This window comes from Cetorhinus maximus, chromosome 14 (assembly GCF_964194155.1).
Source record: "Cetorhinus maximus chromosome 14, sCetMax3.hap1.1, whole genome shotgun sequence".
Lineage (NCBI taxonomy): Eukaryota > Metazoa > Chordata > Chondrichthyes > Lamniformes > Cetorhinidae > Cetorhinus > Cetorhinus maximus.
Genome location: NC_135892.1, coordinates 86,224,808 through 86,246,445, shown reverse-complemented (window position 1 = coordinate 86,246,445; position 21,638 = coordinate 86,224,808). Strand labels below are relative to the sequence as shown.

Genomic DNA, 21,638 nt, shown 5'->3' with positions numbered 1-21,638 from the left:
ATCCACTCCAGAATGACCTTCAACCAATTTCAAGAGAAGCAAATGAAAAAGAAAATGGACTGCAGTGTAAATTATTGCTTTCACCCAATTTGTGCTATTAGCGTTGACCAATTGCACACCACAAAATATGAAACAGACATATTGGAGTGGAAGTAAGCAGTGACAGTTGCAACAAGAGAGACTTTTTATCTAAATAAATCTTTTTCTGTAAGTTACTGCCGCAAAGGATCAAATAGTACATATACGATGACTTATGAACCTCCAAGGTACTCTATAGTACAGGTTGCCTAACAGGCTACCAATTCAAACATTAGTCTAGCAGGACAAGTAGAAATGTTAAGAAATTACAACAAGTAGCTGGAGTTCTCTGACACTCTGATTTTTCAGCTTTGAAAACAGAGAAAAAAAATGGAGTTTTCCTTTCACATTAAGTTCTCTATGTTAGATAATGACCCAATATGGATAATGAATACCCCTTATAATAGCAAAAAAATTTAGAAATGGAATGAACAAAAATTATCTATAGCACAGCACAGGCACTGGGAGGTCACACGTTCATGAAGGTTCAAACACCATATGCAGTGAAAATGAAGCTTTGGGAGGTCAGGTGTGCGCTAACCTATGCAAACCTCCTTAACTACTGAACAGACCCATACTGAACAGAGGAGATTTCTTGGAAGAGAGAGCCAGAAGTGATTTTTCATGTACACATGAAATGTGTAGGGAGATAGTGGGGGAGATCATGGCAAAGTGGTAATGTCAATGGACTAGTCATCCAGAGGCCCAGGCTAATGCTCTGGGGACATGGGTACAAATCCCACCACAGCAGCTGGTGGAATTTAAATTAAATTAATAAATCATAAATCTGGAATATAAAGCCAGTCTCAGTAACGGTGGTCAATTGTTGTAATGACACAGCTGGTTCACTAATGTCCTTTAGGGAAGAAAATCTGCCATCCTCATCTGGTCTGGCCTACATGTGGCTCCAGACCCACATCAATGTAGTTGATTCTTAATTGTCCTCTGAAATGACCCAGAAAGCCACTCCATTCAAAGGCAATTAGGGAGGGGCAGCAAATGCTTGCTTCGCCAGGAATGCCTACATCCCATGAAAGAAGAAAAAAAAAATCTACTTTATACTTAAATGATTTCATTTCAGAAATCCTACTGCATGTTTTTAGTGCAATAACTAAATTCTCTGACCCAAAATATAAACATTAAAAAAAATACATAAATAGAGGACACACACACACACGTATACTGTGTTAGTTCAAAGAGATTATGCATTTAACTAGGTCTATTTTTCATAACTTGATGCATTTTGTTTAATATCCTTCATTCCACTTTTTTTTTCAAAGGAAGACTTTTAATACTGTGCAGGTAAAATACTGCCTAAACTTGCCATTCTCCATACAGCTGACAATCTAAAACAAGACCACAAAGCACCAGCTGAGATTAAGTTAAGAGACAGTCTAAACAGAGACCCTGTGATCCATTGCCATATAATTACTGCACTGGAAAATAACCTGCCTACCTCATAAGGGTTTCCGAACTGATGTTGATATCCACTCCCACAAAGCTGACACATTCTTCAACCACACTGTCCAGGGTGGCTTTAAGTAAAGTCTGGGACACATCATGCTGAAACCAAGGACCAATCATTGTTTAGAATGCATGTGAAAAAATCTAAAAATCATTCACAGTTTATAACATAACTGACACTGGACTGTTCTTCAAATAAAATTATAATACTGTCTACGCGTATATAGCTGAATAAGTGCAGTTAGTTACAGCCCAACAGTTTGCAATCTTTTATTTCTAAGTAAGTTCTTTGAAGCAGCTCTGCTGCAGGATAAAACTTAAAACTGTACAATTTTGCAGTTCATGACACTAACACAACAAAGTTAAGGATTATTGGCTGATCAACATTTGGAAATGCTGCTAATTGTTCACCTAAATAAATCTATTAACAGCTCATAATTCATATTAACTACCGTAAATATCATACTCCTAGGCTTTATAAGAGGCCTCAAAGGTGTATTATGAATAGATAACTACATCATTAAAACTTCTGATTTGTGTGCTCTTCTAGCCATGTGATTGGTCTATTCATTGGTGCCACTGCACAATGACCTAAATGAATAGTGCATGGGAATTAGGTGATCCTGAAACTGGAGATTAGTTAAAACCAAAGTAGGAGCGATTATTTGGGAATTAAGTTTACCATAACATTACTTTACATGACAATAAGAATACTGGTTATCATACATTTAATTTGTTATATATTATCTAAAATAGACTCTCCATTCCCCAAGTGTTTCCCTCCACAAATCCAGTGGAGGCTCTGCACAGATCCAGGCCCTGCTTTAAGGACTTCCTGGGAGCCATCTCAAAAATGACATGCATCCCAGATTGGAATGTAAATAGGACAGGCAAGAACATTCATCATCTTTTCAACTCAATTGCCTTCCATACGACTAAGTAGTGCCCATTTTTGTGGCATGCTTATGAAGTTGGTCTTGGGCCTTGCCGTAGCGGGTCTCATCAGCCAAGGCCAAATGGATCGGAAGGCAAGATTCAACTTTTCTTTTCAGGTTTTCAGAGGCCCATTGAAATCATTGGGCCGTGGAACTTTTTGATGGTGTTCAACAACAGACACAAGGCCCCGAGGGTGACAACCAGGCCCACAGTTGCAACCAGTTACTACAAAATCTCGGTTAAAGGGTCGAGCCTGCACCATGTGGATCATACTACTGCCTAAACCCATCTTCACCTCAAACAGTGGAGCACATTTTCTATACACTCTGCCTGCTCTGCAACTTAATAATGAAGAGAGCAGCATAAAGAGGGGAATATTAGCACGAAAGTGTCAATTCAGGTCCAGCATGGCACCTTGAACAAAGGGGTGGCCAGAGTGGGCTTCACAGCATTTTCAGATTTGTGCTTACAAGTTGAGACATACATCCATAACAGTATAATCGTGTTATAGTTGGGAAAACTGAAAAAAATAAACAAGCAACTATCTCATGTGACATTGCATATATTCGATATAGTTATCTATACAGAGGAAAAAATAGGCTAAGCAAAACTACATTGATTTTCTTCCTTAATCACATATTCAATTTACATCAAAATGAAAGGATACAGAACAGAGAAATGTACCAATTAAAATACAGTTTTTTGAAGTTATTTATTCACCTGTAGGTTTATACATTCATCTGTCGATTTAGAAAATCCCTCTAAAATTATAGGTTTCCATAATAAAAATACATGTTTATACTTCAGGCAACTGATAAAAGACCCCTGCATTTCATGTTTTCCCTTTTGATGTTCATGTGGTTTCTTGAACTCTGATTTCCTTTGTTGTGTACACAAGTTTCTTTCAATCACTTTTTATTTTTAAATCAAAAGTTTGTTTGCCTTCAGTAACACAATATCTATTAATTATTAATCCTGGTAATTTCTGTTTAAAAATCAGATGGATCAGCACACATTTTTCTCCTTCCTCAACTGAAAGCCAATACTCATCCTGATATTTCCACAGGTACTGGAACCCCCCACTACTCATTTAAGTTATCATTCTTGTTTTGTACCTCCATAGTGATTAACATTTAATGTAGATTATTTGATGTGGAGTACATCATAGCAATGCCTGATTCTATCCACACTCAATGGTAGCAGTCAGAATCAGGAACCTTGGTTGAACTTTCCTCTCAATTGCCCAGAAATACTGAGACCATTAGCAGTATCCCACTGGGGTGAATTTTCACAAGAGGCTCGCCAGCATTTACTATTTCCCTAAAGATTCCAAATCTCTTCTAAGTTATGGCAGTTAAGCAGGAAAACCCTTGCAGAAATTCACCCCACTATTACCTCACCTGAGATCAGCTAACTCAGTGCAAACCAGGGATTGCAGCTAGGCCTTTCCTTATCTTTATAATTTAGTTCCAAAAGCGCTTTTACTTATTGCACCATTACGGGGAATTAATTGTTGCTCAGTTTAATGAACAGATAGCTAGCATGCATATAGATCTTTTATGTAAATAAGAACCCTCTAATCTTTTAAATGTTTTCCCAAAGTTTGAAATAACATCAGCTTGATGTTCTGTGCAGACTGTAGTTATTGCTTTCAATTTCAAGACACTCATATAAACAATCAAGAATTTGATCAAAGTTTTTAAACATTTGAGCATGCTACAAACAATGAAACATATTAAAGGTAACCATAAAGAATGTTTGTGGTTAAAGTTTTTCATTCATAAATGCAGTCAAAACCACTTTTTGTAGATGTTTCCTGATATCATTTTACCAGGTTCTTTTCCCCTAAATTATAACTACAACCCTGTGTTGCTTTGATTACATTCTTTCAAGCATAATCCATCGAGTATCCCATGTTTTTCCGTAATCTAGTCTTTTATGGAAACTTTTTAAAATTAATAGATTTTCTACAATTAATTGGTGGTGGGCAAATTATTAGAATCAATTCTGAGAAAAAGGATAAACTGTCACTTAGAAAGGAACAGATTAATCAGGGATAGTCAGCATGGTTTTGTTCAGGGAAGGTCATGTCTTACTAATTTAATCAAATTTTTTGAGGAAGAAAGAAGAAGGATTGATGAGGGTAGTGCAGTGGATGGCGTCTACGTGGATTTTAGTAAGGCATTTGACAAGGTCCCACATGGCAGACTGGTCAGAAAAGTAAAAGCCTGTGGGTTACAAGGGAATGTGGCGAGTTGAGTCAAAAATTGGCTCAGCAATAGAAAACAAAGGGTAATGGTCGATAGATGTTTTTGCGAATGGAAAGCGGTTTCCAGCGGCATTCCACAAGGTTCATGTTGGGTCCCTTGCTGTTTGGTATATATATTAATGATCTGGATGTAAATGTGGGAGGCTCATTGCAGATGACATAAAAATTGGCCATGTAGTTGGACTGTGAAGAGGATACGTGTTGACTCCAAAATGATATCAATGGGATTGGTTGAGTGGGTGGAAAAATGGCAGGCGGAATTCAATCCAGAGAAGTGTGAGGTAAAGCATTTGGGGAGCTCAAACAAAGCAAGGGAATACACAGTAAACACGAGGATATTGAGAGGGGTAGAGGAAGCAAGACGCCTTGAAGTCCAAGTCCACAGGTCCCTGAAGGTGGCAGGACAGGTGGGTAAGGTGGTAAAGAAAGCATATGGAATGCTTTCCTTTATTGCATGAGATATAGAATACAAAAGCAGGGATGCAATGCTGGAACTGTGTAAAATGGCGGTTAGGTCACAGCTGGAATTTTGTGTACAGTTCTGGTTGCCACATTACAGGAAACATATAATTGCTCTGGAGAGAGCACAGCGGAGACTTACAAGAACGTTAGCAGGGTATGAAAATTGCAGCTATGAAGAAAGATTGGATAGGCTAGGACTCGAAACGTTAACTGTATTCCTCTCCACAGATGCTGTCAGACCTGCTGAGTTTTTCCAGCTATTTTTATTTTTGTTTCAGATTTCCAGCATCCGCAGTATTTTGCTTTTATTCTGGATAGGCTAGGGTTATTTTCCTTAGAACAGAGGAGGCTGAGGGGTCACTTCATTAGGGTGTACAAGATTATGAGGGGCCTAGAAAGGGTGGACAGGAAAGACCTGCTTTCTCTGGCAGAGAGGTCAATTACCAGGGCGCACAGGTTTAAGTGATTGGTTGAAGGATTAGAGGGGACATGAGGAAAAACTTCTTCACCCACAGGGTGGCGGGTGTCTAGAAGTCACTGCCTGATTTGGTGGTGGAGGCAGAAGCCCTCAACTCATTTAAAAGATATCATGATCTGCACCTTAAGTGCTGTAACCTGCAAGACTACAGACCAGGTGCTGGAAGGTAGAATTAGAATGGGCGGCTAATTTTTTCTTTTTCGGCTGGGGCAGACACGATGGGCTTTCTGTATCATAACTTTTCTATGGCTCTATGGTTTATAAGTGAAATTGAAACTTTTCAATTTCTCTCTCTGCATATTATAGCTCATTGCTTTCAGGTTATGTATCCTGACAGCTCTCAGATTATATATCCTTACAATAATGCGTGCCTGACGTGAAATTTATTGAGTTCCAGAGCCAAGCCATGAATCAATCCACATGCAAGACAACAGGTGGAGAGGCAACTTTCATCCATGCCTCCACCAGAGCTGCTCTGAACTAGATGAACAAGAGTGCAGGGTAGTGGCTCAGAGCTAACACTGGCGCCATATTTTTCTTTTCCTCCTGTGTGGTGCTGTCTCACACTAAATACAAATGATATATCAAATTTCTCTACAAAATCACCTCTCAAGTCATTTTCTTTTAATGATGAAAAACCCAAGTTTTCTTCAATCTCTCCTCATACATCAGTCCTCCAATTCGTTATAGCTGAACTGCCTCCAAGGCCTGCTTGCCTGTTATGTCTCAGTGAACAGAACTGGAAACAATACTCAAATTATGGTCTGAACTGAGTGCTGTCCAGTTTGAGCAATTCCTCCAATGCATGCTTTACTGTTTTACCTACATAGTTCAGGTTAATTGCTTGCATTATATTACAACAACACACTCAGGCATGGTGTTTAGCAATCTTGGACTAATAGGTCACTAATTTCCAATTTTAATGTTGATGTTGAGTGCACACAATTATAAGGAACCAGCAGCTCTGCTTGGGCACATGCAATTTGAAAGTTTAGCCACTTGTTCACAAACAAACACACCAAAATGCATTATGAAGCAATAAAGATAGTTTGGAACATACCAAAGTTAGACAGGCAGAATCCATACAAGTGGCCTTAATTTTATTTCCATGCACCTTTCAACCCCTCCCATCCACAATTACATCATTAAATATTTCCATTAAAGATCAAATTATAAATGTCATTTTGTTGTGCAGTTGCAATAAGCAACTTCACGTCCTTTGAGGGACAGAGGAAGGGAAGGAGAGAAGGGGAAGGAGAGAGATGGGGGGGGGAAAGGAGAGAGAAGGGGGGGTGGGGGGAAGGAGAGAGAAGGGGGGGGGAAGGAGAGAGATGGGGGGGGAAGGAGAGAGAAGGGGGGGGAAGGAGAGAGAAGGTGGGGGGGGAAGGAGAGAGAAGGGGGGGGAAGGAGAGAGAAGGGGGGGGAAGGAGAGAGAAGGGGGGGGAAGGAGAGAGAAGGGGGGGGAAGGAGAGAGAAGGGGGGGGAAGGAGAGAGATGGGGGGGAAGGAGAGAGAGGGGGGGGGAAGGAGAGAGAAGTGGGGGGGGAAGGAGAGAGAAGTGGGGGGGGAAGGAGAGAGAAGTGGGGGGGGGAGGAGAGAGAAGGGGGGGAAGGAGAGAGAAGGGGGGGGAAGGAGAGAGAAGGGGGGGAAGGAGAGAGAAGGGGGGGGAAGGAGAGAGAAGGAGGGGGGAAGGAGAGAGAAGGGGGGGGAAGGAGAGAGAAGGGGGGGGAAGGAGAGAGAAGGGGGGGAAGGAGAGAGAAGGGGGGGAGAGAAGGGGGGGGGGGAAGGAGAGAGAAGGGGGGGAGAGAAGGGGGGGGGAAAGGAGAGAGAAGGGGGGGGAGGAGAGAGAAGGGGGGGGAAAGGAAAGAGAAGGGGGGGAAGGGAGAGGGGGGAGGAGAGAGGGGGGGAGGAGAGGGGGGGGAGAAGAGAGGGGGGGAGGAGAGAAGGGGGGGAGGAGAGAAGTGGGGAGGAGAGAAGGGGGGGGCGGAAGGCGAGAAGGGGAGAGGGGAGGGAAGGAGAGAGGAGGGAAGGAGGAGGGAAGGAGAGAGGAGGGAAGGAGAGGGCAGGAAGGAGAGGGGGGGAAGGAGAGAGGGGGGGAAGGAGGAGGGGGGAGGAGAGGGAGGGAAGGAGGGAGGTGGGGAAGGAGAGGGGGGAAGGAGAGGGGGGAAGGAGAGGGGGGAAGGAGAGGGGGGAGGAGAGAGAGGGGAGGGGAGGGAGGGAAGGGGGAGGGGAGGGAGGGAAGGGGGAGGAGAGGGAGGGAAGGGGGAGGGAGGGGGGTGAGTGGGGAGAGGAGGGGGGGAAAGGGGGGAGAGGAGGGGGGGAGGAAGGGGGGAGAGGAGGGGGGGAGGAAGGGGGGAGAGGAGGGGGGGAGGAAGGGGGGAGAGGAGGGGGGGAGGAAGGGGGGAGAGGAGGGGGGGAAGGAAGTGGGAGAGGAGGGGGGGGGAGGGGAGGGGGGGTGGGGGGGAGGGGGAAAGGAGGGGAGGGAATGGGAGGAGGGGAAAGGAGGGGGAGGGGGAAAGGAGGGAGGGGGAAGGAGGGAGGGGGGAAGGAGGGGAGGGGGGGAAGGAGGGAGGGGGGGGGAAGGAGGGAGGGGGGGGAAGGAGGGAGGGGGGGGAAGGAAGGAGGGGGGAAGGAGGGGGGGGAGGAGGGAGGGGGGAGGAGGGAGGGGGGGAAGGAGGGAGGGGGGGAGGAGGGAGGGAGAGGAAGGAGGGAGGGGGGGAAGGAGGGAGGGGGGGTAAGGAGGGAGGGGGGGGAAGGAGGGAGGGGGAAAGGGGGGAAAGGAGGGAGGGGGAAGGGAGACGGGGTGGAAGAAGTGTGGGGGGAGAGGAAGGTGGGGTGGGAGAGGGAAGGGGGTGGGAGGGGAGGGAGGAAGGGAGGGGGAGGAAGGGGGAAGGAGGGGGAGGAGGGAGGGGGAGGGGGAGGGGGAAGAGTGGGAAGGGAGACGGGGGGGAGGGAGACGGGGGAGGAGAGGGGGGGAGCGAGAGGGGGGGAGAGGGGGAGGGGAGGGAAGAGAGAGGGGGAGGGGGAGGCGGGGGGAGGGGGAAGGGAGGGGGAAGGGAGGGGAGGGAGAAGGGGGAGGTAGCGAGAAGGGAGGGGGAGGGAGGGGAGGGGAGGGGAGGGAGGGGAGGGGGAGGGAGGGAGAGGAGGGGGGAGGGAGGGGAGGAGGAGGGGAGGGAGGGAGGGGAGGGGGAGGGAGGGGAGGAGGGAGGGGGAGGGAGGGGGAGGGAGGGGAGGGGAGGGTGTGGGAGGGGAGGGGGAGGGAGGGGGAGGTGGTGGGGAATGGGAGGGGGAGGGGGTGGGGGGAGGGTGTGGGGGAATGGGAGGGGAGGGGTGGGGGAATGGGAGGAGGTGGGGGGGAATGGGAGGAGGTGGGGGGGGGAATGGGAGGAGGTGGGGGGGAATGGGAGGAGGTGGGGGGGGAATGGGAGGGGGTGGGGGGGAATGGAGGGATGGTGGGGGGAATGGGAGGGGGTGGGGGGGGAATGGGAGGGGGTGGGGGGGGAATGGGAGGGGGAGGGGGTGGGGAAGTGAGGTGGGCGGGAAGGGAAGGAGGCGGGGGAGAAGGGAAGGGAGTCGGGGGGGGAAGGGAAGGAGTCGGGGGGGGGGGAAGGGAAGGGAGTCGGGGGGAAGAGGAAGACGGTGGGGGAGAGACTGGGAGGGAGGGAGGGAGGAGAAAGGAAGACGGGGAGGGGGAAGGAAGACAGCGTGGGGGAGAAGGAAGTCAGGGAGGGGAGAAGGAAGACCGTGGGGGGCAGGAGGGGGAAGAAAGACAGGGGGTGGGAGGGGGGAAGAAAGACAGGGAGAGGGGGGTGAAGGAAGACAGGGAGAGGGGGGACAACAATTGCCAGGCAATGACCATTTCGAATAAGACAGAATCCAACCATCGCCCCTTGAAGTTCAATGGCATTACCATCACTGAATCCCCCAATATCACCAATGACCAGAAACTGAACTGACTAGCCATATAAGTACTGTGGCTATAAGAGTAGGTCAGAGGCTAGGGAATCCTGCAACGAGTAACTCGCCTCCTGACTCCCAAAAGCCTGTCCACCATCTACAAGGCACATGTCAGGAGTGTGATGGAATACTCCCCACTTGCCTGGATAAATGCAGCTCCCACAACACTCAAGAAGCTTGACACCGTCTAGGAAAAAGCAGCCCCCTTGATTGGCACCATATCCACAAACATTCACTCCCTCCACCACTGACGCACATTAGAAGCAGTGTGTACCATCCACAAGATGCACTGCAGGAATTCACCAAGGCTCCTTTAGAAGCACTCTCCAAACCCATCTAGAAGGACAAGGGCAGCAGATAGATGGGAACACCACCACCTGGAAGTTCCCCTCCAAGCCACTCACCATCCTGACTTAGAAATATATCGCCGTTCCTTCACGGTCGCTGGGTCAAAATCCTGGAACTCCCTTCCTAACAGCATTGTGGGTGCACCTATACCACATGGTCTGCAGCGGTTCAAGAAGGCAGCTCACCGCCACCTTCCCAAGGGCAACTAGGGATGGGCAATAAATGCTGGCCAGCCAATGAAGCCCTCATCCTGTGAATGAGTAAAAAAAAGAGGGAGGGAGAAAGGGAGGGAGGGAGAGAGAGAGGGAAGGAGAGACAGAAGGAAGGGGAGGAAGGGAGAGGAGCAAGGAGGGTGGGAGGGACCGAAAGGAAGGAAAGGAAAGACTTGCATTTAAACAGCACTTTTTATGACCACTGGATGTCTCAAAGCACTTTACAGCCAATGAAGTACTTTTTTTTAAGCGCAGCCACTGCTGTACTATAAGAAATACAACAGCTTATTTGTGCTCAGCAAATTCCCACAAACATCATGATAATGACCAGATAATTTGTTTTTTATGATGTTGATTGAGGAATAAATATTGGCCAGGGTACCAGGGTTAACACCCCTGCTCTTCTTCCAAAAAGTGGCATGGAATCTTTACATCCACTCGAGCAGACAGACCGGGCCATGGTTTAACGTATCAGACTTGACTTTTGTGATCAAGCCCTGGAGTGGGACTTGAACATGGAACCTTGTGACTCAGAGGCAAAAGCGCTATCAACTGAGCCCTGGTTGAATGAATTTAATAAATAGCTCCCCTTACCCACTCCAGAGATTTGAACAGATATCAACCGCGTCAAGAAATCTCTGTATGCAACACGAACAGCAGCTCTTTATTGTCCACTTTTTACATGAACAATTACTGTTTTTGCGTTCTCAGTACAAACAATGCCATTTAGAATATTCCAAAATATAAAAACTCAATTTGGAACTGAGCAGTTTCTAGTTTTATTTGCTCCATATTTAACTTGCTATAAATTGTTCTTTACTCAAATAAAAAATATTTTGGGTTTCTTCCCAGGAAAATGTGTTCAGGAGAAAGCTGCAGGGTCGATATCTCATTTGAGGTTTTATACACCCCAAAAAGCCACTGGGAATGACAAATCTTGCTGTCAATCAAATATTTCTGAAGTTATTCACATTAGTTTATGCTGAGAACTGTATCCTGATAGCTTCAGTCTCCTCAGCTAATAGTATTGGCTGCATGGACATTCATGGTCAATACTTAGCCAGTTAGGCAAAGGCTTCAGGTGGAAAACAGGCATGTCAATCAAACGCAAAATATCATTGAGATAACTTTAATCATTTTCTAACAATTTTATTTCTATAATGCTACAAGCCTTATTTCCAGTTGTAAGCCTTAAGCTTAGTGAAGAAAGCCAAAGAATTTTCGAGTGATTCAATTGGTTTCCTTTACCCTCACTATGGTCTCTGTTACTGATTGGCATTTTTGTTTCAACATTTTTTCTGAAATTGTTGATGGACAGTTTTTATTCCTGATTGTTGGGCATTGATAACACGTGTTCTTAATCTGTACGGTTGTGATTATTTGCTGTTTCTGACATACAATGTGAGCCAATCAGCTGTAAGCAATTTGCATATAATGGGTAACAGAATAATGTGACGCAACAAGCGAAAATAAGCTAAATGCAATGTTTTATATAGTTAGATTTTTGTTTTTTCTCTCAATGTTTCCCAACTACATGTGATTTTTTTTTTCCCAGAGAATAAATATGAGCATGTATTAAGGTCCCTAAAGCTACACTTGAGCCAGACACCAGACACCATAAAAGAGGGCATTGTAGTAATAATTCTCTGGTCTTACAGCACTCTTTGTGAAGGAAGTGCTGTGAATCTGTTCTGCATCCCCCCCTGAAGATTTAGCTAAGATCAGAAACATGCCACGTAAGGAATCTTTAAAAGTCAATGCCACTGATTGGCTCTGCTCCTGTCAAAAGCATTCCTACAATAAACAACTGAAGGAACGGGAAATGAAAATCACACAGACTGTAGTTTTTGTGACTATTGCCTGATTTTGTACCCAGCTAAAGGTGCTAAACTGAAACTGAATCGTGCTTGCAGAATAATGCAAATTACTACCATAACACGAAGCACAGAATCAGCTCAGAATCAAATTCTCAGGGCGGAATCTTCCCATCCTGCCCACGGTGGGTTTCGTGGTGGGCGGGAACGAAGAATCCAGTGGCAGGCAAAAAGTTGGAAATCCGCCAGCGTAAAAACAGGCAAAAAGTTGTAAATCCACCAGCGTAAAAACAGCTTGCAATTCTCCTGATAGCGGGTTTATGGCGGGTCAGTTATCCTGTCGACTAGAGGCATGAATTCCATTTGCATTCATTAACATGTCAGGAATACTCATTAAAACAGCTGCTCGCCAGAATCTCGGCAGTCCTTCCAATATTGCCAGCGGGAAATTACGTCAGCCTCAAATCCCTTTGAAAAGGGGTGGTGTGCACAAGTCGGACCTCAGTTGGCTGGTAACTTCATGTCGAATGGAACATACATAGCTTACCCGCCATAATGCTGTGCCAGTCTTGTGATGAATGTTGGACTGCTCCTGCTCTTTGCCTACATTGTCCGGAAGAACACTGTGCTGTGGTACTCATGCAGGCCTCCACTTTCAGAAACATTTCAACCAGGGGTGGGCTGTGAGTCGAGGGTTGGGCTGATGACCACGAGGCGGGCAACGGGGAGGGAAAGCTGAGGAATGGCAGTCAGGGGAAAGGTGAACACGAGGGGGTCCTTTCTGAGGCTGCCCTCTAACCTCTTGTTGCTGGAGTGAACAAGAGTCTAATTAGAAAGAAAGGAGGAAGACCTCCTTGCGACGAAAGCCACTGAAGGCCAATGGCTTCATTAGCACTGTTAAAGGGCTACTCAGAACTCAGTGGCTTCACATCACAGTCACTATATCTCAAGAGTAACAAATAGGAATGTTGAGTTTATGGATGCAGCAATATTAAAGGAGGCACAGCTGATGGCGTTCCATCAATGAAGACCTGATACATGTTCACCAGGTTACAAGACTTGGTCTCCGGTTGTGATGTCCGGTAGAGGTAAAGGTGGTGAAGGGGGTGCTAAACGGCACCAGAAAGTCCTCCGAGATAATATCCACATGTTCACCAGATTTGACACTCCTAGTGGGCCAAAGGGCATCCACTCATTGACCATGAGAAACTGATTGGTCATTAATATGCCACTTCAGAGATTGAAGCACAGAGCTAGGTTGGGTCACTGATCTCAATTAAACTTCAGCATCCCACACAGGGCTCAAGATGTTACACATCTATGATGACATCTTGGTTACCTTGATGTGTGTGCTGGTGTCTCAGGAACAAGGCGGCATCAGCCCTCATGCAAGTAGGTCAGGAAAAACTATGGACCTTTACAGTTTCCAAACGTGTCGTCTTCTGAGCTTCACTTTCTTGCCCCTTGAATCATCAATGTCTTCAGTGTTTCCTTTCGAGAGAAGACAAAAGCACTTAAAGATCCAGGGCTCAATGCTGCCATTGTCAGGGTCCTAATGCAATGGAGGGAGAGGCAACTCTGCATGCAGCTCCAATGCGGCACATCTTGCAAGACCTAGGGTTTATCGTAGAAGAGTCTCCTATTTACAGATGAGTGAGAGACAATGCCGTGCATGTCTGCGCTTGTCCCAAGCTCCGGTACATCACATTCTTTGTAAAGACCTAATGCCACGTGGAACTGGAGGATATCCCCTGCCAGTGGCTTTGAAGATGACTGCAGCACTCAATTTCTTAGCCTCTGGTTCTTTCCAAGGATTAACAGGGGGCCTGTGTGGTATCTGTTAGTCCGCAACACATCGATGCATAAAGGTCGTCACAGACGCCCTTTACAGGAAGGCCCATCATTATGTCAGGTTTGCTTCCAGGCGCCCTGGGAGCTGCCATGACTCCTACAACCTGAGTCACTCCCAGGTGCCCGAGATTTGAGAGAGGCCATTACGTCTGCAGGGATGGCTGTTTGGAGATAAGGGGTACCCATGAAATGCTGGCTGATGACCCCATGTGTCGCCCTCAGAGTCCGTCTGAGGAGAGGTACAATACTGTTCACAGGTCCACACACTCCCTTATAGAGCAGACCATAGGGCTTCTGAAGATGCGCTTCAGGTGCTTGGAGTGGCTCACTACAATAAACTCCCGACAGGGTTTCCTGCATCATCGCAGTGTGTTACACGCTTCACAATCTGGCAATGCAAAGAACTGGACCCCTGCCAGAGGAAAATCTGGAGAAGGATGAAAGCTCATTGGAGGATGAAAGTCCAGAAGCCCAGGAACCTTAGGAGGCTGCTGAGGGTCAGTATGAGCATGATCACGCAATGGAGGAATGAAGACATGGGAGCTGTGCCCGTGATACGTTAATTTAGGTTCCAAGAAAAGTAAAGTTAAGTGAGGGACTATGGCCATATCTCTCCTAGCCCTCAATGCTATTTTCTTTAATCTCAGGGGATGTCCACCCACTTGCAGCGAGAATGAGTCCTGCATCCACACTTGCATATTCTGGCCTCATGGATCACCAGGCCATGATCTTTGCTTTGGTCAGTGGGACCCTGTGAGTGAGCTCACTGTGGGAAATGAGAATTTACTTAGCAACAAGAGTGATGTGAGAGAAGAATTGGCGCTTTCGCCGCCATCTAATGTTGCAAACACTGCTGCAACTGAGATGTGGACATGCCTAGGGATCTTGTCCACCAGCGCATGACTTTTCTTCTGCCACTACCACTGAGGAGACACAAATGCCGCTAGAATATCAATGCTGTTGAGCTGCCCTCACTCAGTGGTGTTCCTTGATTAAGAAGGGCTAAAAATCACACACTTCCAATAAAGATTTAAACAAATCTCCCTGACTTCAAACAAGGTTGCAGAGATTAGTTCAACTGAGGTTGACAGCACAGGAATGTGAATCTTACAGTGGGACACTATCAGAGTGGGAGGAAGTCTAAGCCTCGAAGTAAGGGGATTCCAAAGTACAAAATCACAACGCCTTCAGTTGCCAAGAACATTCACATACTCAACAAATGTATTCACAAAAGTGCAATTTATTTACAAGTCTAGCACATCCATAACCCAAAAATGACATCAATTTTTCTTAATTTTCCTGACTCTGCCGCTACGCCTGGGTGCAGCCCCAACATCCACAGCAGTGGTGGAGGCAGCCTGCTGACTGCTACGTCTTGATGTCTGTGATGACCTTGGCGGACATCGTCTGGTGGCCCAAGGCCTGGAGGGCCCTGGTTTGATAAGGGTCATTTTCTCAGGGGGTGAATCACCCTTGGCAGCCCAAGAAGCCGGAATGGATGGGGGTCACAGGCAGAGGGGGCTGTGAACGGCTGCACACCCTTGGAGTGTCCTGAGAGGAGGCCCCCGGGGTGTCAGGCTGACGCTCATCCTCCCTGCGGGTGGCCAAGGGCCCAGCCCTGACTCCTGCAGGAGATAGTGCACCTGGAGGGAGATCAAGGTGCCTTGTCCCCATGTCGCCATCTTGATGGTGCCCACCAGGGTGTGTGGCGAAGGGGTGCAGGGCCGAGCGCAAACCCGGCAAGACCTGCTGGACCAAGGTCTCCATGGCGGTCACCTTCCCACGGTGACCTCGAGGCGCTCCCATGTCGGAACCACAACACCAGGCAGAACACGGACGGACTCCTCCACCATTTGCTCTAGTCTGCTGAGTGACTGTCAAATTTCTGCCTGATGCTCCGTCGCCTGTCATTGTATCTCCAGCATTGGGTTGGCGAGGTTCATCCTCTATCTCGGACTGAGCTCGGCTTGTCTCCAGCAGCCTCCGAGTGCCGAAGGCCTGGACTGTCCCTGTCTCCGTCCGCTGTGGGGACATGTCAGTGAGGTGTTTCCCAGAAAATGATCCCGAGCCTAATCTACTGCTGTGCCCCACCTATCTGTGTGTCTCTGTGCTGGTGAAGGGCGCATGTGAGCACTGTGATGGTTCTTCCGGAGCTGCTTCTTCAGATGAAGTCTGTGGGCACACACTGGTGCTGGGCTGGCTTGGGGGCCTCGATCTGCTGGTGCCTAGAAAATAGAGAACAGAGTTTCAGTTAATGAGTATGAGCTAGATAAGACTGCGTGTGTCTCACTGCGATTGTCAGTGTTTGATGAAGTGATGGTATTGCGATCCGTAACAGGTTGCTGGGAGAAGCTGATCTCTCTTCCCCACAGGAGCAATCCCTGTCTTCCACCGCCAGCTCGGCTGCAGCCTCCTCAAACTCACTGAGGGCAATGACGTTGGCCGTCTCTCCCTCGGTCTGCACACTCTCGCGCCTGTTGTGCTTGGCCTATATGAAGAAGGAAAAAAGATATGTGATGATAAGAGATGGAGCAGAAGTCGGGTGAGATGCATGTCCCATGTGTGTAGTGAGCCCTCTCCAGAAGGGCCAGAGGATGGGATGTGAGCAACATGATAGTTGGGATGGTGGTAATGTGAAAGTCTTGGAGAGAGAATGAGTGTTGATACCTGTCCCCCGCTAATGGTTGTGCGAGATCCCTGAAGAGAGTAGCTGTTTGAGTGCATGATGTCATGATGAGAGACTGATATTGGAGGGAGTTGAAGGATGACTTACCCTGGCAGAGCGGAGATGATCATTCATCCTCTTCCTGCACTAGATGGCATTTCGGGTGCGGTTGTCAGCCGTGCTGACCTGTTGTGTGACTGCCTCCCAGGCCAGGGAGGTGAGGCTGCTGCGCTTCCTGCAACCATCCCTGGGATAGAGCACATGCCTGTGCGCCTGCACCCATCTAATCAAGACTTGGATGGTGAAGCGGGGTGCTGCCTTCTTCTGGCTGCAAGACATCTCTGGTGGGCTGGAGAGAGTAAGATTGTGTGTTGGACTGGCCTTTAAACATGGCGCCCGGACCTTCTAACCCACCATCTGATGGCAGGTGGACGAATCAGCTCCCGACCTGCCAGGTGATTCGGACCAATAAATGCTGTTGCATAATTAATGATCCTCCAAGCGCAGAATCGGGTGCGAGTTCCCTTCATTCCAGCCAGCGGGGTGGGCGCTGCCAAAACTGCCCGCCACCACACGTAGTCTCATTTATGGAAAACCCCACCCCCAGGTCCTCTTAAAACATTACCCTGGCACAAAGTACATAGAATTTACAGCACAGAAACAGATCATTTGGCCCAACTGGTCTGTACTTCACACGAGCCTCCTTTCACCCTACTTAACTGAACTCAATCAGCACATTTTTCTATTCCTATATTCCCCCCTGTACTTAGCTTCCCTGTAAATGCACCTATATTTATGATCATATACAAACATGCATTTAATTATTTATACAGAAATTTGGAAATCATCCTTCAGTCAAATGTGTTTTAAAAATAAAGATAATAATTTCAAATCACATTTCCCTGATGCAGTGACGGAGTAAATTCTGACTTTCATCTGGTGAAAAACTTTGGAATCATCAGAACAATTCACTTTAAAATAAATAGTTCATTAGTTTGTGTATTTTTCCTCATTTTCCTCCTAGATCTGTGTTCCCTACTGCCTAGCACTAGTAGTACAGTTTGTCAACAACAACTCATTACAAACACTGACATATGGGCCAAAATCTTACCAAATTCCAGATGTCCCACTGCCGGGACTGAAGGTGGTTTCCAAACCCATGCAGATGGAAGGACGGGTGTATGGTGGGGCCTTGAACAGAATGTTTTTGGCAATGGCCAATGAAGAGGCAACCGCCTGGCCACTGTTGAGGATAGCATCCTGTCTCTCAGAGTTGGCCACTGCCGAGGCTGCAGGGAGAAGAAAAGGGTGCCTCCATGTTCAGGTGCCCTCGAAGGCCAGGTAGGTTTTTTTTTTTACAAACTGTGCCAGGGACAGGATAGGCAAGCCCCAGCAATCGGAGGAATGAATTCTCCTGTGGCATGTTGGAGCCGCTGGGGCAGCCATAGCCAGTGGAGTGGGGGGGCAGTCCATGGGCTCCGGATCGGATTTTAAGGAAGGCCTCCACCCCTAGAAGGCCACCAAGGTTCCCATCTCTCTACATGGTGGAGTCCCGACCCAATGCCGGTAAAATGGCGGCGAGGCCAGAAAGTGGCCACTAATTAATCAATGAATTGGTTTAATTGGCCACACGCTTCTGTTCAATGGGCAGTCTGATGTACCCATTGTTGAGAATATCCTATGGCAGACATTGGGCTCCACTCCGGATGCCATTTTACAAGGCTTTCCACCTCCTAGCCTGTCTCCATTGTGTCATCACAATGCTTCCAACAGGTGCACTCTAGAGACCAGAACTACTCAGCAGTGAAAATATTGGATAATGGCACCCACAGATTGGTTTTCTGTATCTTTTCTGTCCTCCTTGGTTTGTATCTAAAGGTAAAACTGCCATTTTTTAAACATATCTTTTCACTTGCATTCTGTGGCATTGTGAGTTGACATAACATGTTATCACTACTCTACAATAATTCTCTCTTTGATGAGCAAAGCAAATATATAAGAGGAGTGCAAATATCTGCACATCTTAGCAAATAGGTGGCTCAAGACAAAACTAATTACCGGCTTGACATTGGGATTTGCTTTTTTCTGGTATCATCTTCTACCATGCCCTCAGGGCAAGATAATAAAAAAAAATCACTCCACGGACATCTTCATATGCAGCACAAATGATGTAACTGAAAGAAAGCTTACTTTCCCATTCACTAGAGAATGCTAATCACAGTTTGATTGGCATGTGACAGCAGAAAAAAGTCATTAAGGTTAGCATGTGTTGAATGACCCATGAAAGACTAAAGGCTACAAGAAGCACAGGAAACGTTTGAAAAAACATTACACTGTCTGCTCAGCACCAGAAATGTCAAATTCTAAAGAACAAGATACATAAATATCCATTTTATTATTCACAACACAGTAAATCCATAATTTTTGAATTCTGGATGCCCAGTATTACTTCTATATTTTAGGAAAAACAAAACTCAAAGAAAATAAACTTCTCCTATCCCCTACCCCACTAACCCCTGGAAGGTTAACCCTCCAAGAAGTAAAATAATTATGCATCATTCAGAATATTTATCGTTTCTAGCATACCTCCATAAAAAAAATTCCCTGAAAACACAGAAATCAAGAAATATACAAAAGTATTTTTCAGTTATTTGAAAATCATGCCTGGTTATTTTTCTGATTTTGATTAAGGAACGGCAGAGAACAGCAGAGAATGACTAAAAGGTTAAATCCTGTTAATCAGGAGAAAGAAATTAGAGTATGAGAGGAGGCTAACTAGAAATGTTAAAAAGGATAACAACAGCTTCTTCAGGTATTTAAAAAGGAAAAGAGTAAGTAAAGTGAGTGTTGGTCTTCTAGAGAGTGAGAATGGGGAGCTAGTAGTAGATGAGGAAATGGCGGATGAAATGGACAAATATTTTGCTTCGGTCTTCACGGCAGAGGATACAAAAAACATTCCAGTAATAGCCGTAAATCAAGCGGTGGGAGAGGGGAACTTGGTGAAATTGCAATCGCTAGGAAAGCCTTACTGAGCAAACTGATGGAGCTGGGGGCTGACAAGTCCTGGACTTCATCCCACAGTCCTAAAAGAGGTGGCTAATGAGGTCGTAGATGCGCTGATTCCAAAAATCATTAGATTCTTGAAAGGTTCCATCAGGCTGGAAGGTAGCAAAGGGAGGGAAGCAGAAACAGGAAACTATAGGTCAGTTAGCCTGACACTTGTCATGAGGAAGGTGCTAGAATCGATCATTAAGGAGGTTATAGCTAGGCACTTAGTAAAACTCATGGTAATTTGGAAGAGTCAGCATGGTTTTGTGAAAGGGAAATCATGTTTAACCAATTTATTGGAGTTCTTTGAAGGAGTAACTTGCGCCTTGGATAAAGGGGAGCCTGTAGATGTACTGTACTTTGATTTCCAGAAGGCATTCGATAAGGTGCCACATCAAAGGTTACTGCGGAGAATAAAATCTCATGGTGCATGGGGTAACATATTAGCATGAATAGAAAATTGGCTGGCTGGGAGAAAACACAGAGTATGCATTAATGGGTCATTTTCCAATTGGCAGGATGTAACGAGCGAAGTCCCACAGGGGTCCATGCTGGGGCCTTAACTTTTTACAATTTATACCAATGGCTCAGATGAGGGGCAGCAAAGGCATGGTAGCTAAATTTGCCAATGACACAAACATTGGTAGGAAAGTATGTTGTGAAGAGGACATAAGAAGGTTGCAGACAAATATGGATAGGCTGAGTGAGTGGGCAAAAATCTGGCAGATGGAGAACAATGTGGGAAAATGTGAAGTTGTTCACTTTGACAGGAAGGAAAAAAAAGCAGAGTATTACTTAAATGGAGAACAACTGCAGAATTCCGAGGTGCAGAGGGATCTATGTGTTCTCATGCATACTAAAAAATTAGTATGTAGGTACAACAAGGAGGCTAATGGAATGCTATCCTTCATCATGAGAGGAATTGAAAAAAAAGTAAGGATATTATGCTTCAGTTATACAGGGCATTGGTGAGACCACATCTCAAATACTGTGTGCAGTTTTGGTCTCCTTATCTAACGAAGGATGTTAATGCAGTAGAGGTGGTTCAGAGGAAGTTTACTAGATTGATATCTGGAATGAGTGGGTTGTCTAATGAGGAAAGATTAGACAGACTGGGTTTCTTTCCACTGGAGTTTAGAAGAGTGAGGGGTGACTTGATTGAAGTATATAAGATCCTGATTGGTCATGACAAGGTGAACACAGATATTTCCTCTCGTGGGTGAGTCCAGAATAGCGGGCACTGTTTTAAAATTAAGAGGCACCCTTTTAGGACAGAGATGAGGAGAATTCTTTGCTCTCAGTGGGCTGTACGATTTTGGAACTCTGTCTCAGAAGGAGGTGATGGTGGAGTCATTGAATATCTTTAAGACGGAGGTAGATTGATTCCCTTGCCTAACAAGAATCTAAGGTTATTGGGGGTAGATGGGAATGTGGAATTAGTAATACAAACAGATCAGCCATGATCTTATTGAATGGCGGAGCAGGCTCGACGGGCCAATGGTCTACTTCTGCTCCAATTTTGTATGTTCGTATGCGCAATTATGACTGCACAGGCACATTACACTGTTTCAATTTTGCATAAAAATTACTTGTACGTTAGCTTCACTGGCTGCTCAACTCATTAAAGGTGCGGATTAGCTGAACCATACAAACCAGGATAGCCACAGGTCAAAATCCCAGTCAGCTGACCTCAGCCAATGGGTTCATTGCAATTAACCTCAATGACCCTGGATTAGGGAGGAAAGTATCAGTCAGGATTCCTGCTCTTGACTGATAACCAGTGATTCCTGGCAGATTGAGAGTGTATGTGGATGACGAGTAAGAACAGAATGAGGCTAAAGTGTGATATCTCCATGATCAAATAGCCACCCTGCACTCACCATCAATGCTCACATATGAGAAAAGTATCTTTAGAGTAAAGTAACAGAAGGCATATGGTACTCATGGAAACATGCTGCAGGAGAAGGTATGGGAGAAACTTGGCGTAAAACAGGAAATTAAAACTTAAACATTTCATAATCAAAATCAAATCAGCTGCTTTGGTTAGTTTTAACCAT

At 46.2% G+C, this 21,638-nt stretch overlaps 1 protein-coding gene across 2 annotated transcripts in view; it reads right to left on the bottom strand.

Annotated features, from left to right (window-relative positions):
* Positions 1-21,638, bottom strand: part of srbd1 (S1 RNA binding domain 1) — a 283,354-nt gene that overhangs the window by 61,568 nt on the left and 200,148 nt on the right. For both annotated transcript variants that reach the window (XM_078557178.1, XM_078557179.1), the window contains exon 18: positions 1,535-1,641. In XM_078557178.1, coding sequence (XP_078413304.1) covers positions 1,535-1,641 — 107 coding nt within the window. The remainder of the gene's footprint in view (positions 1-1,534; positions 1,642-21,638) is intronic.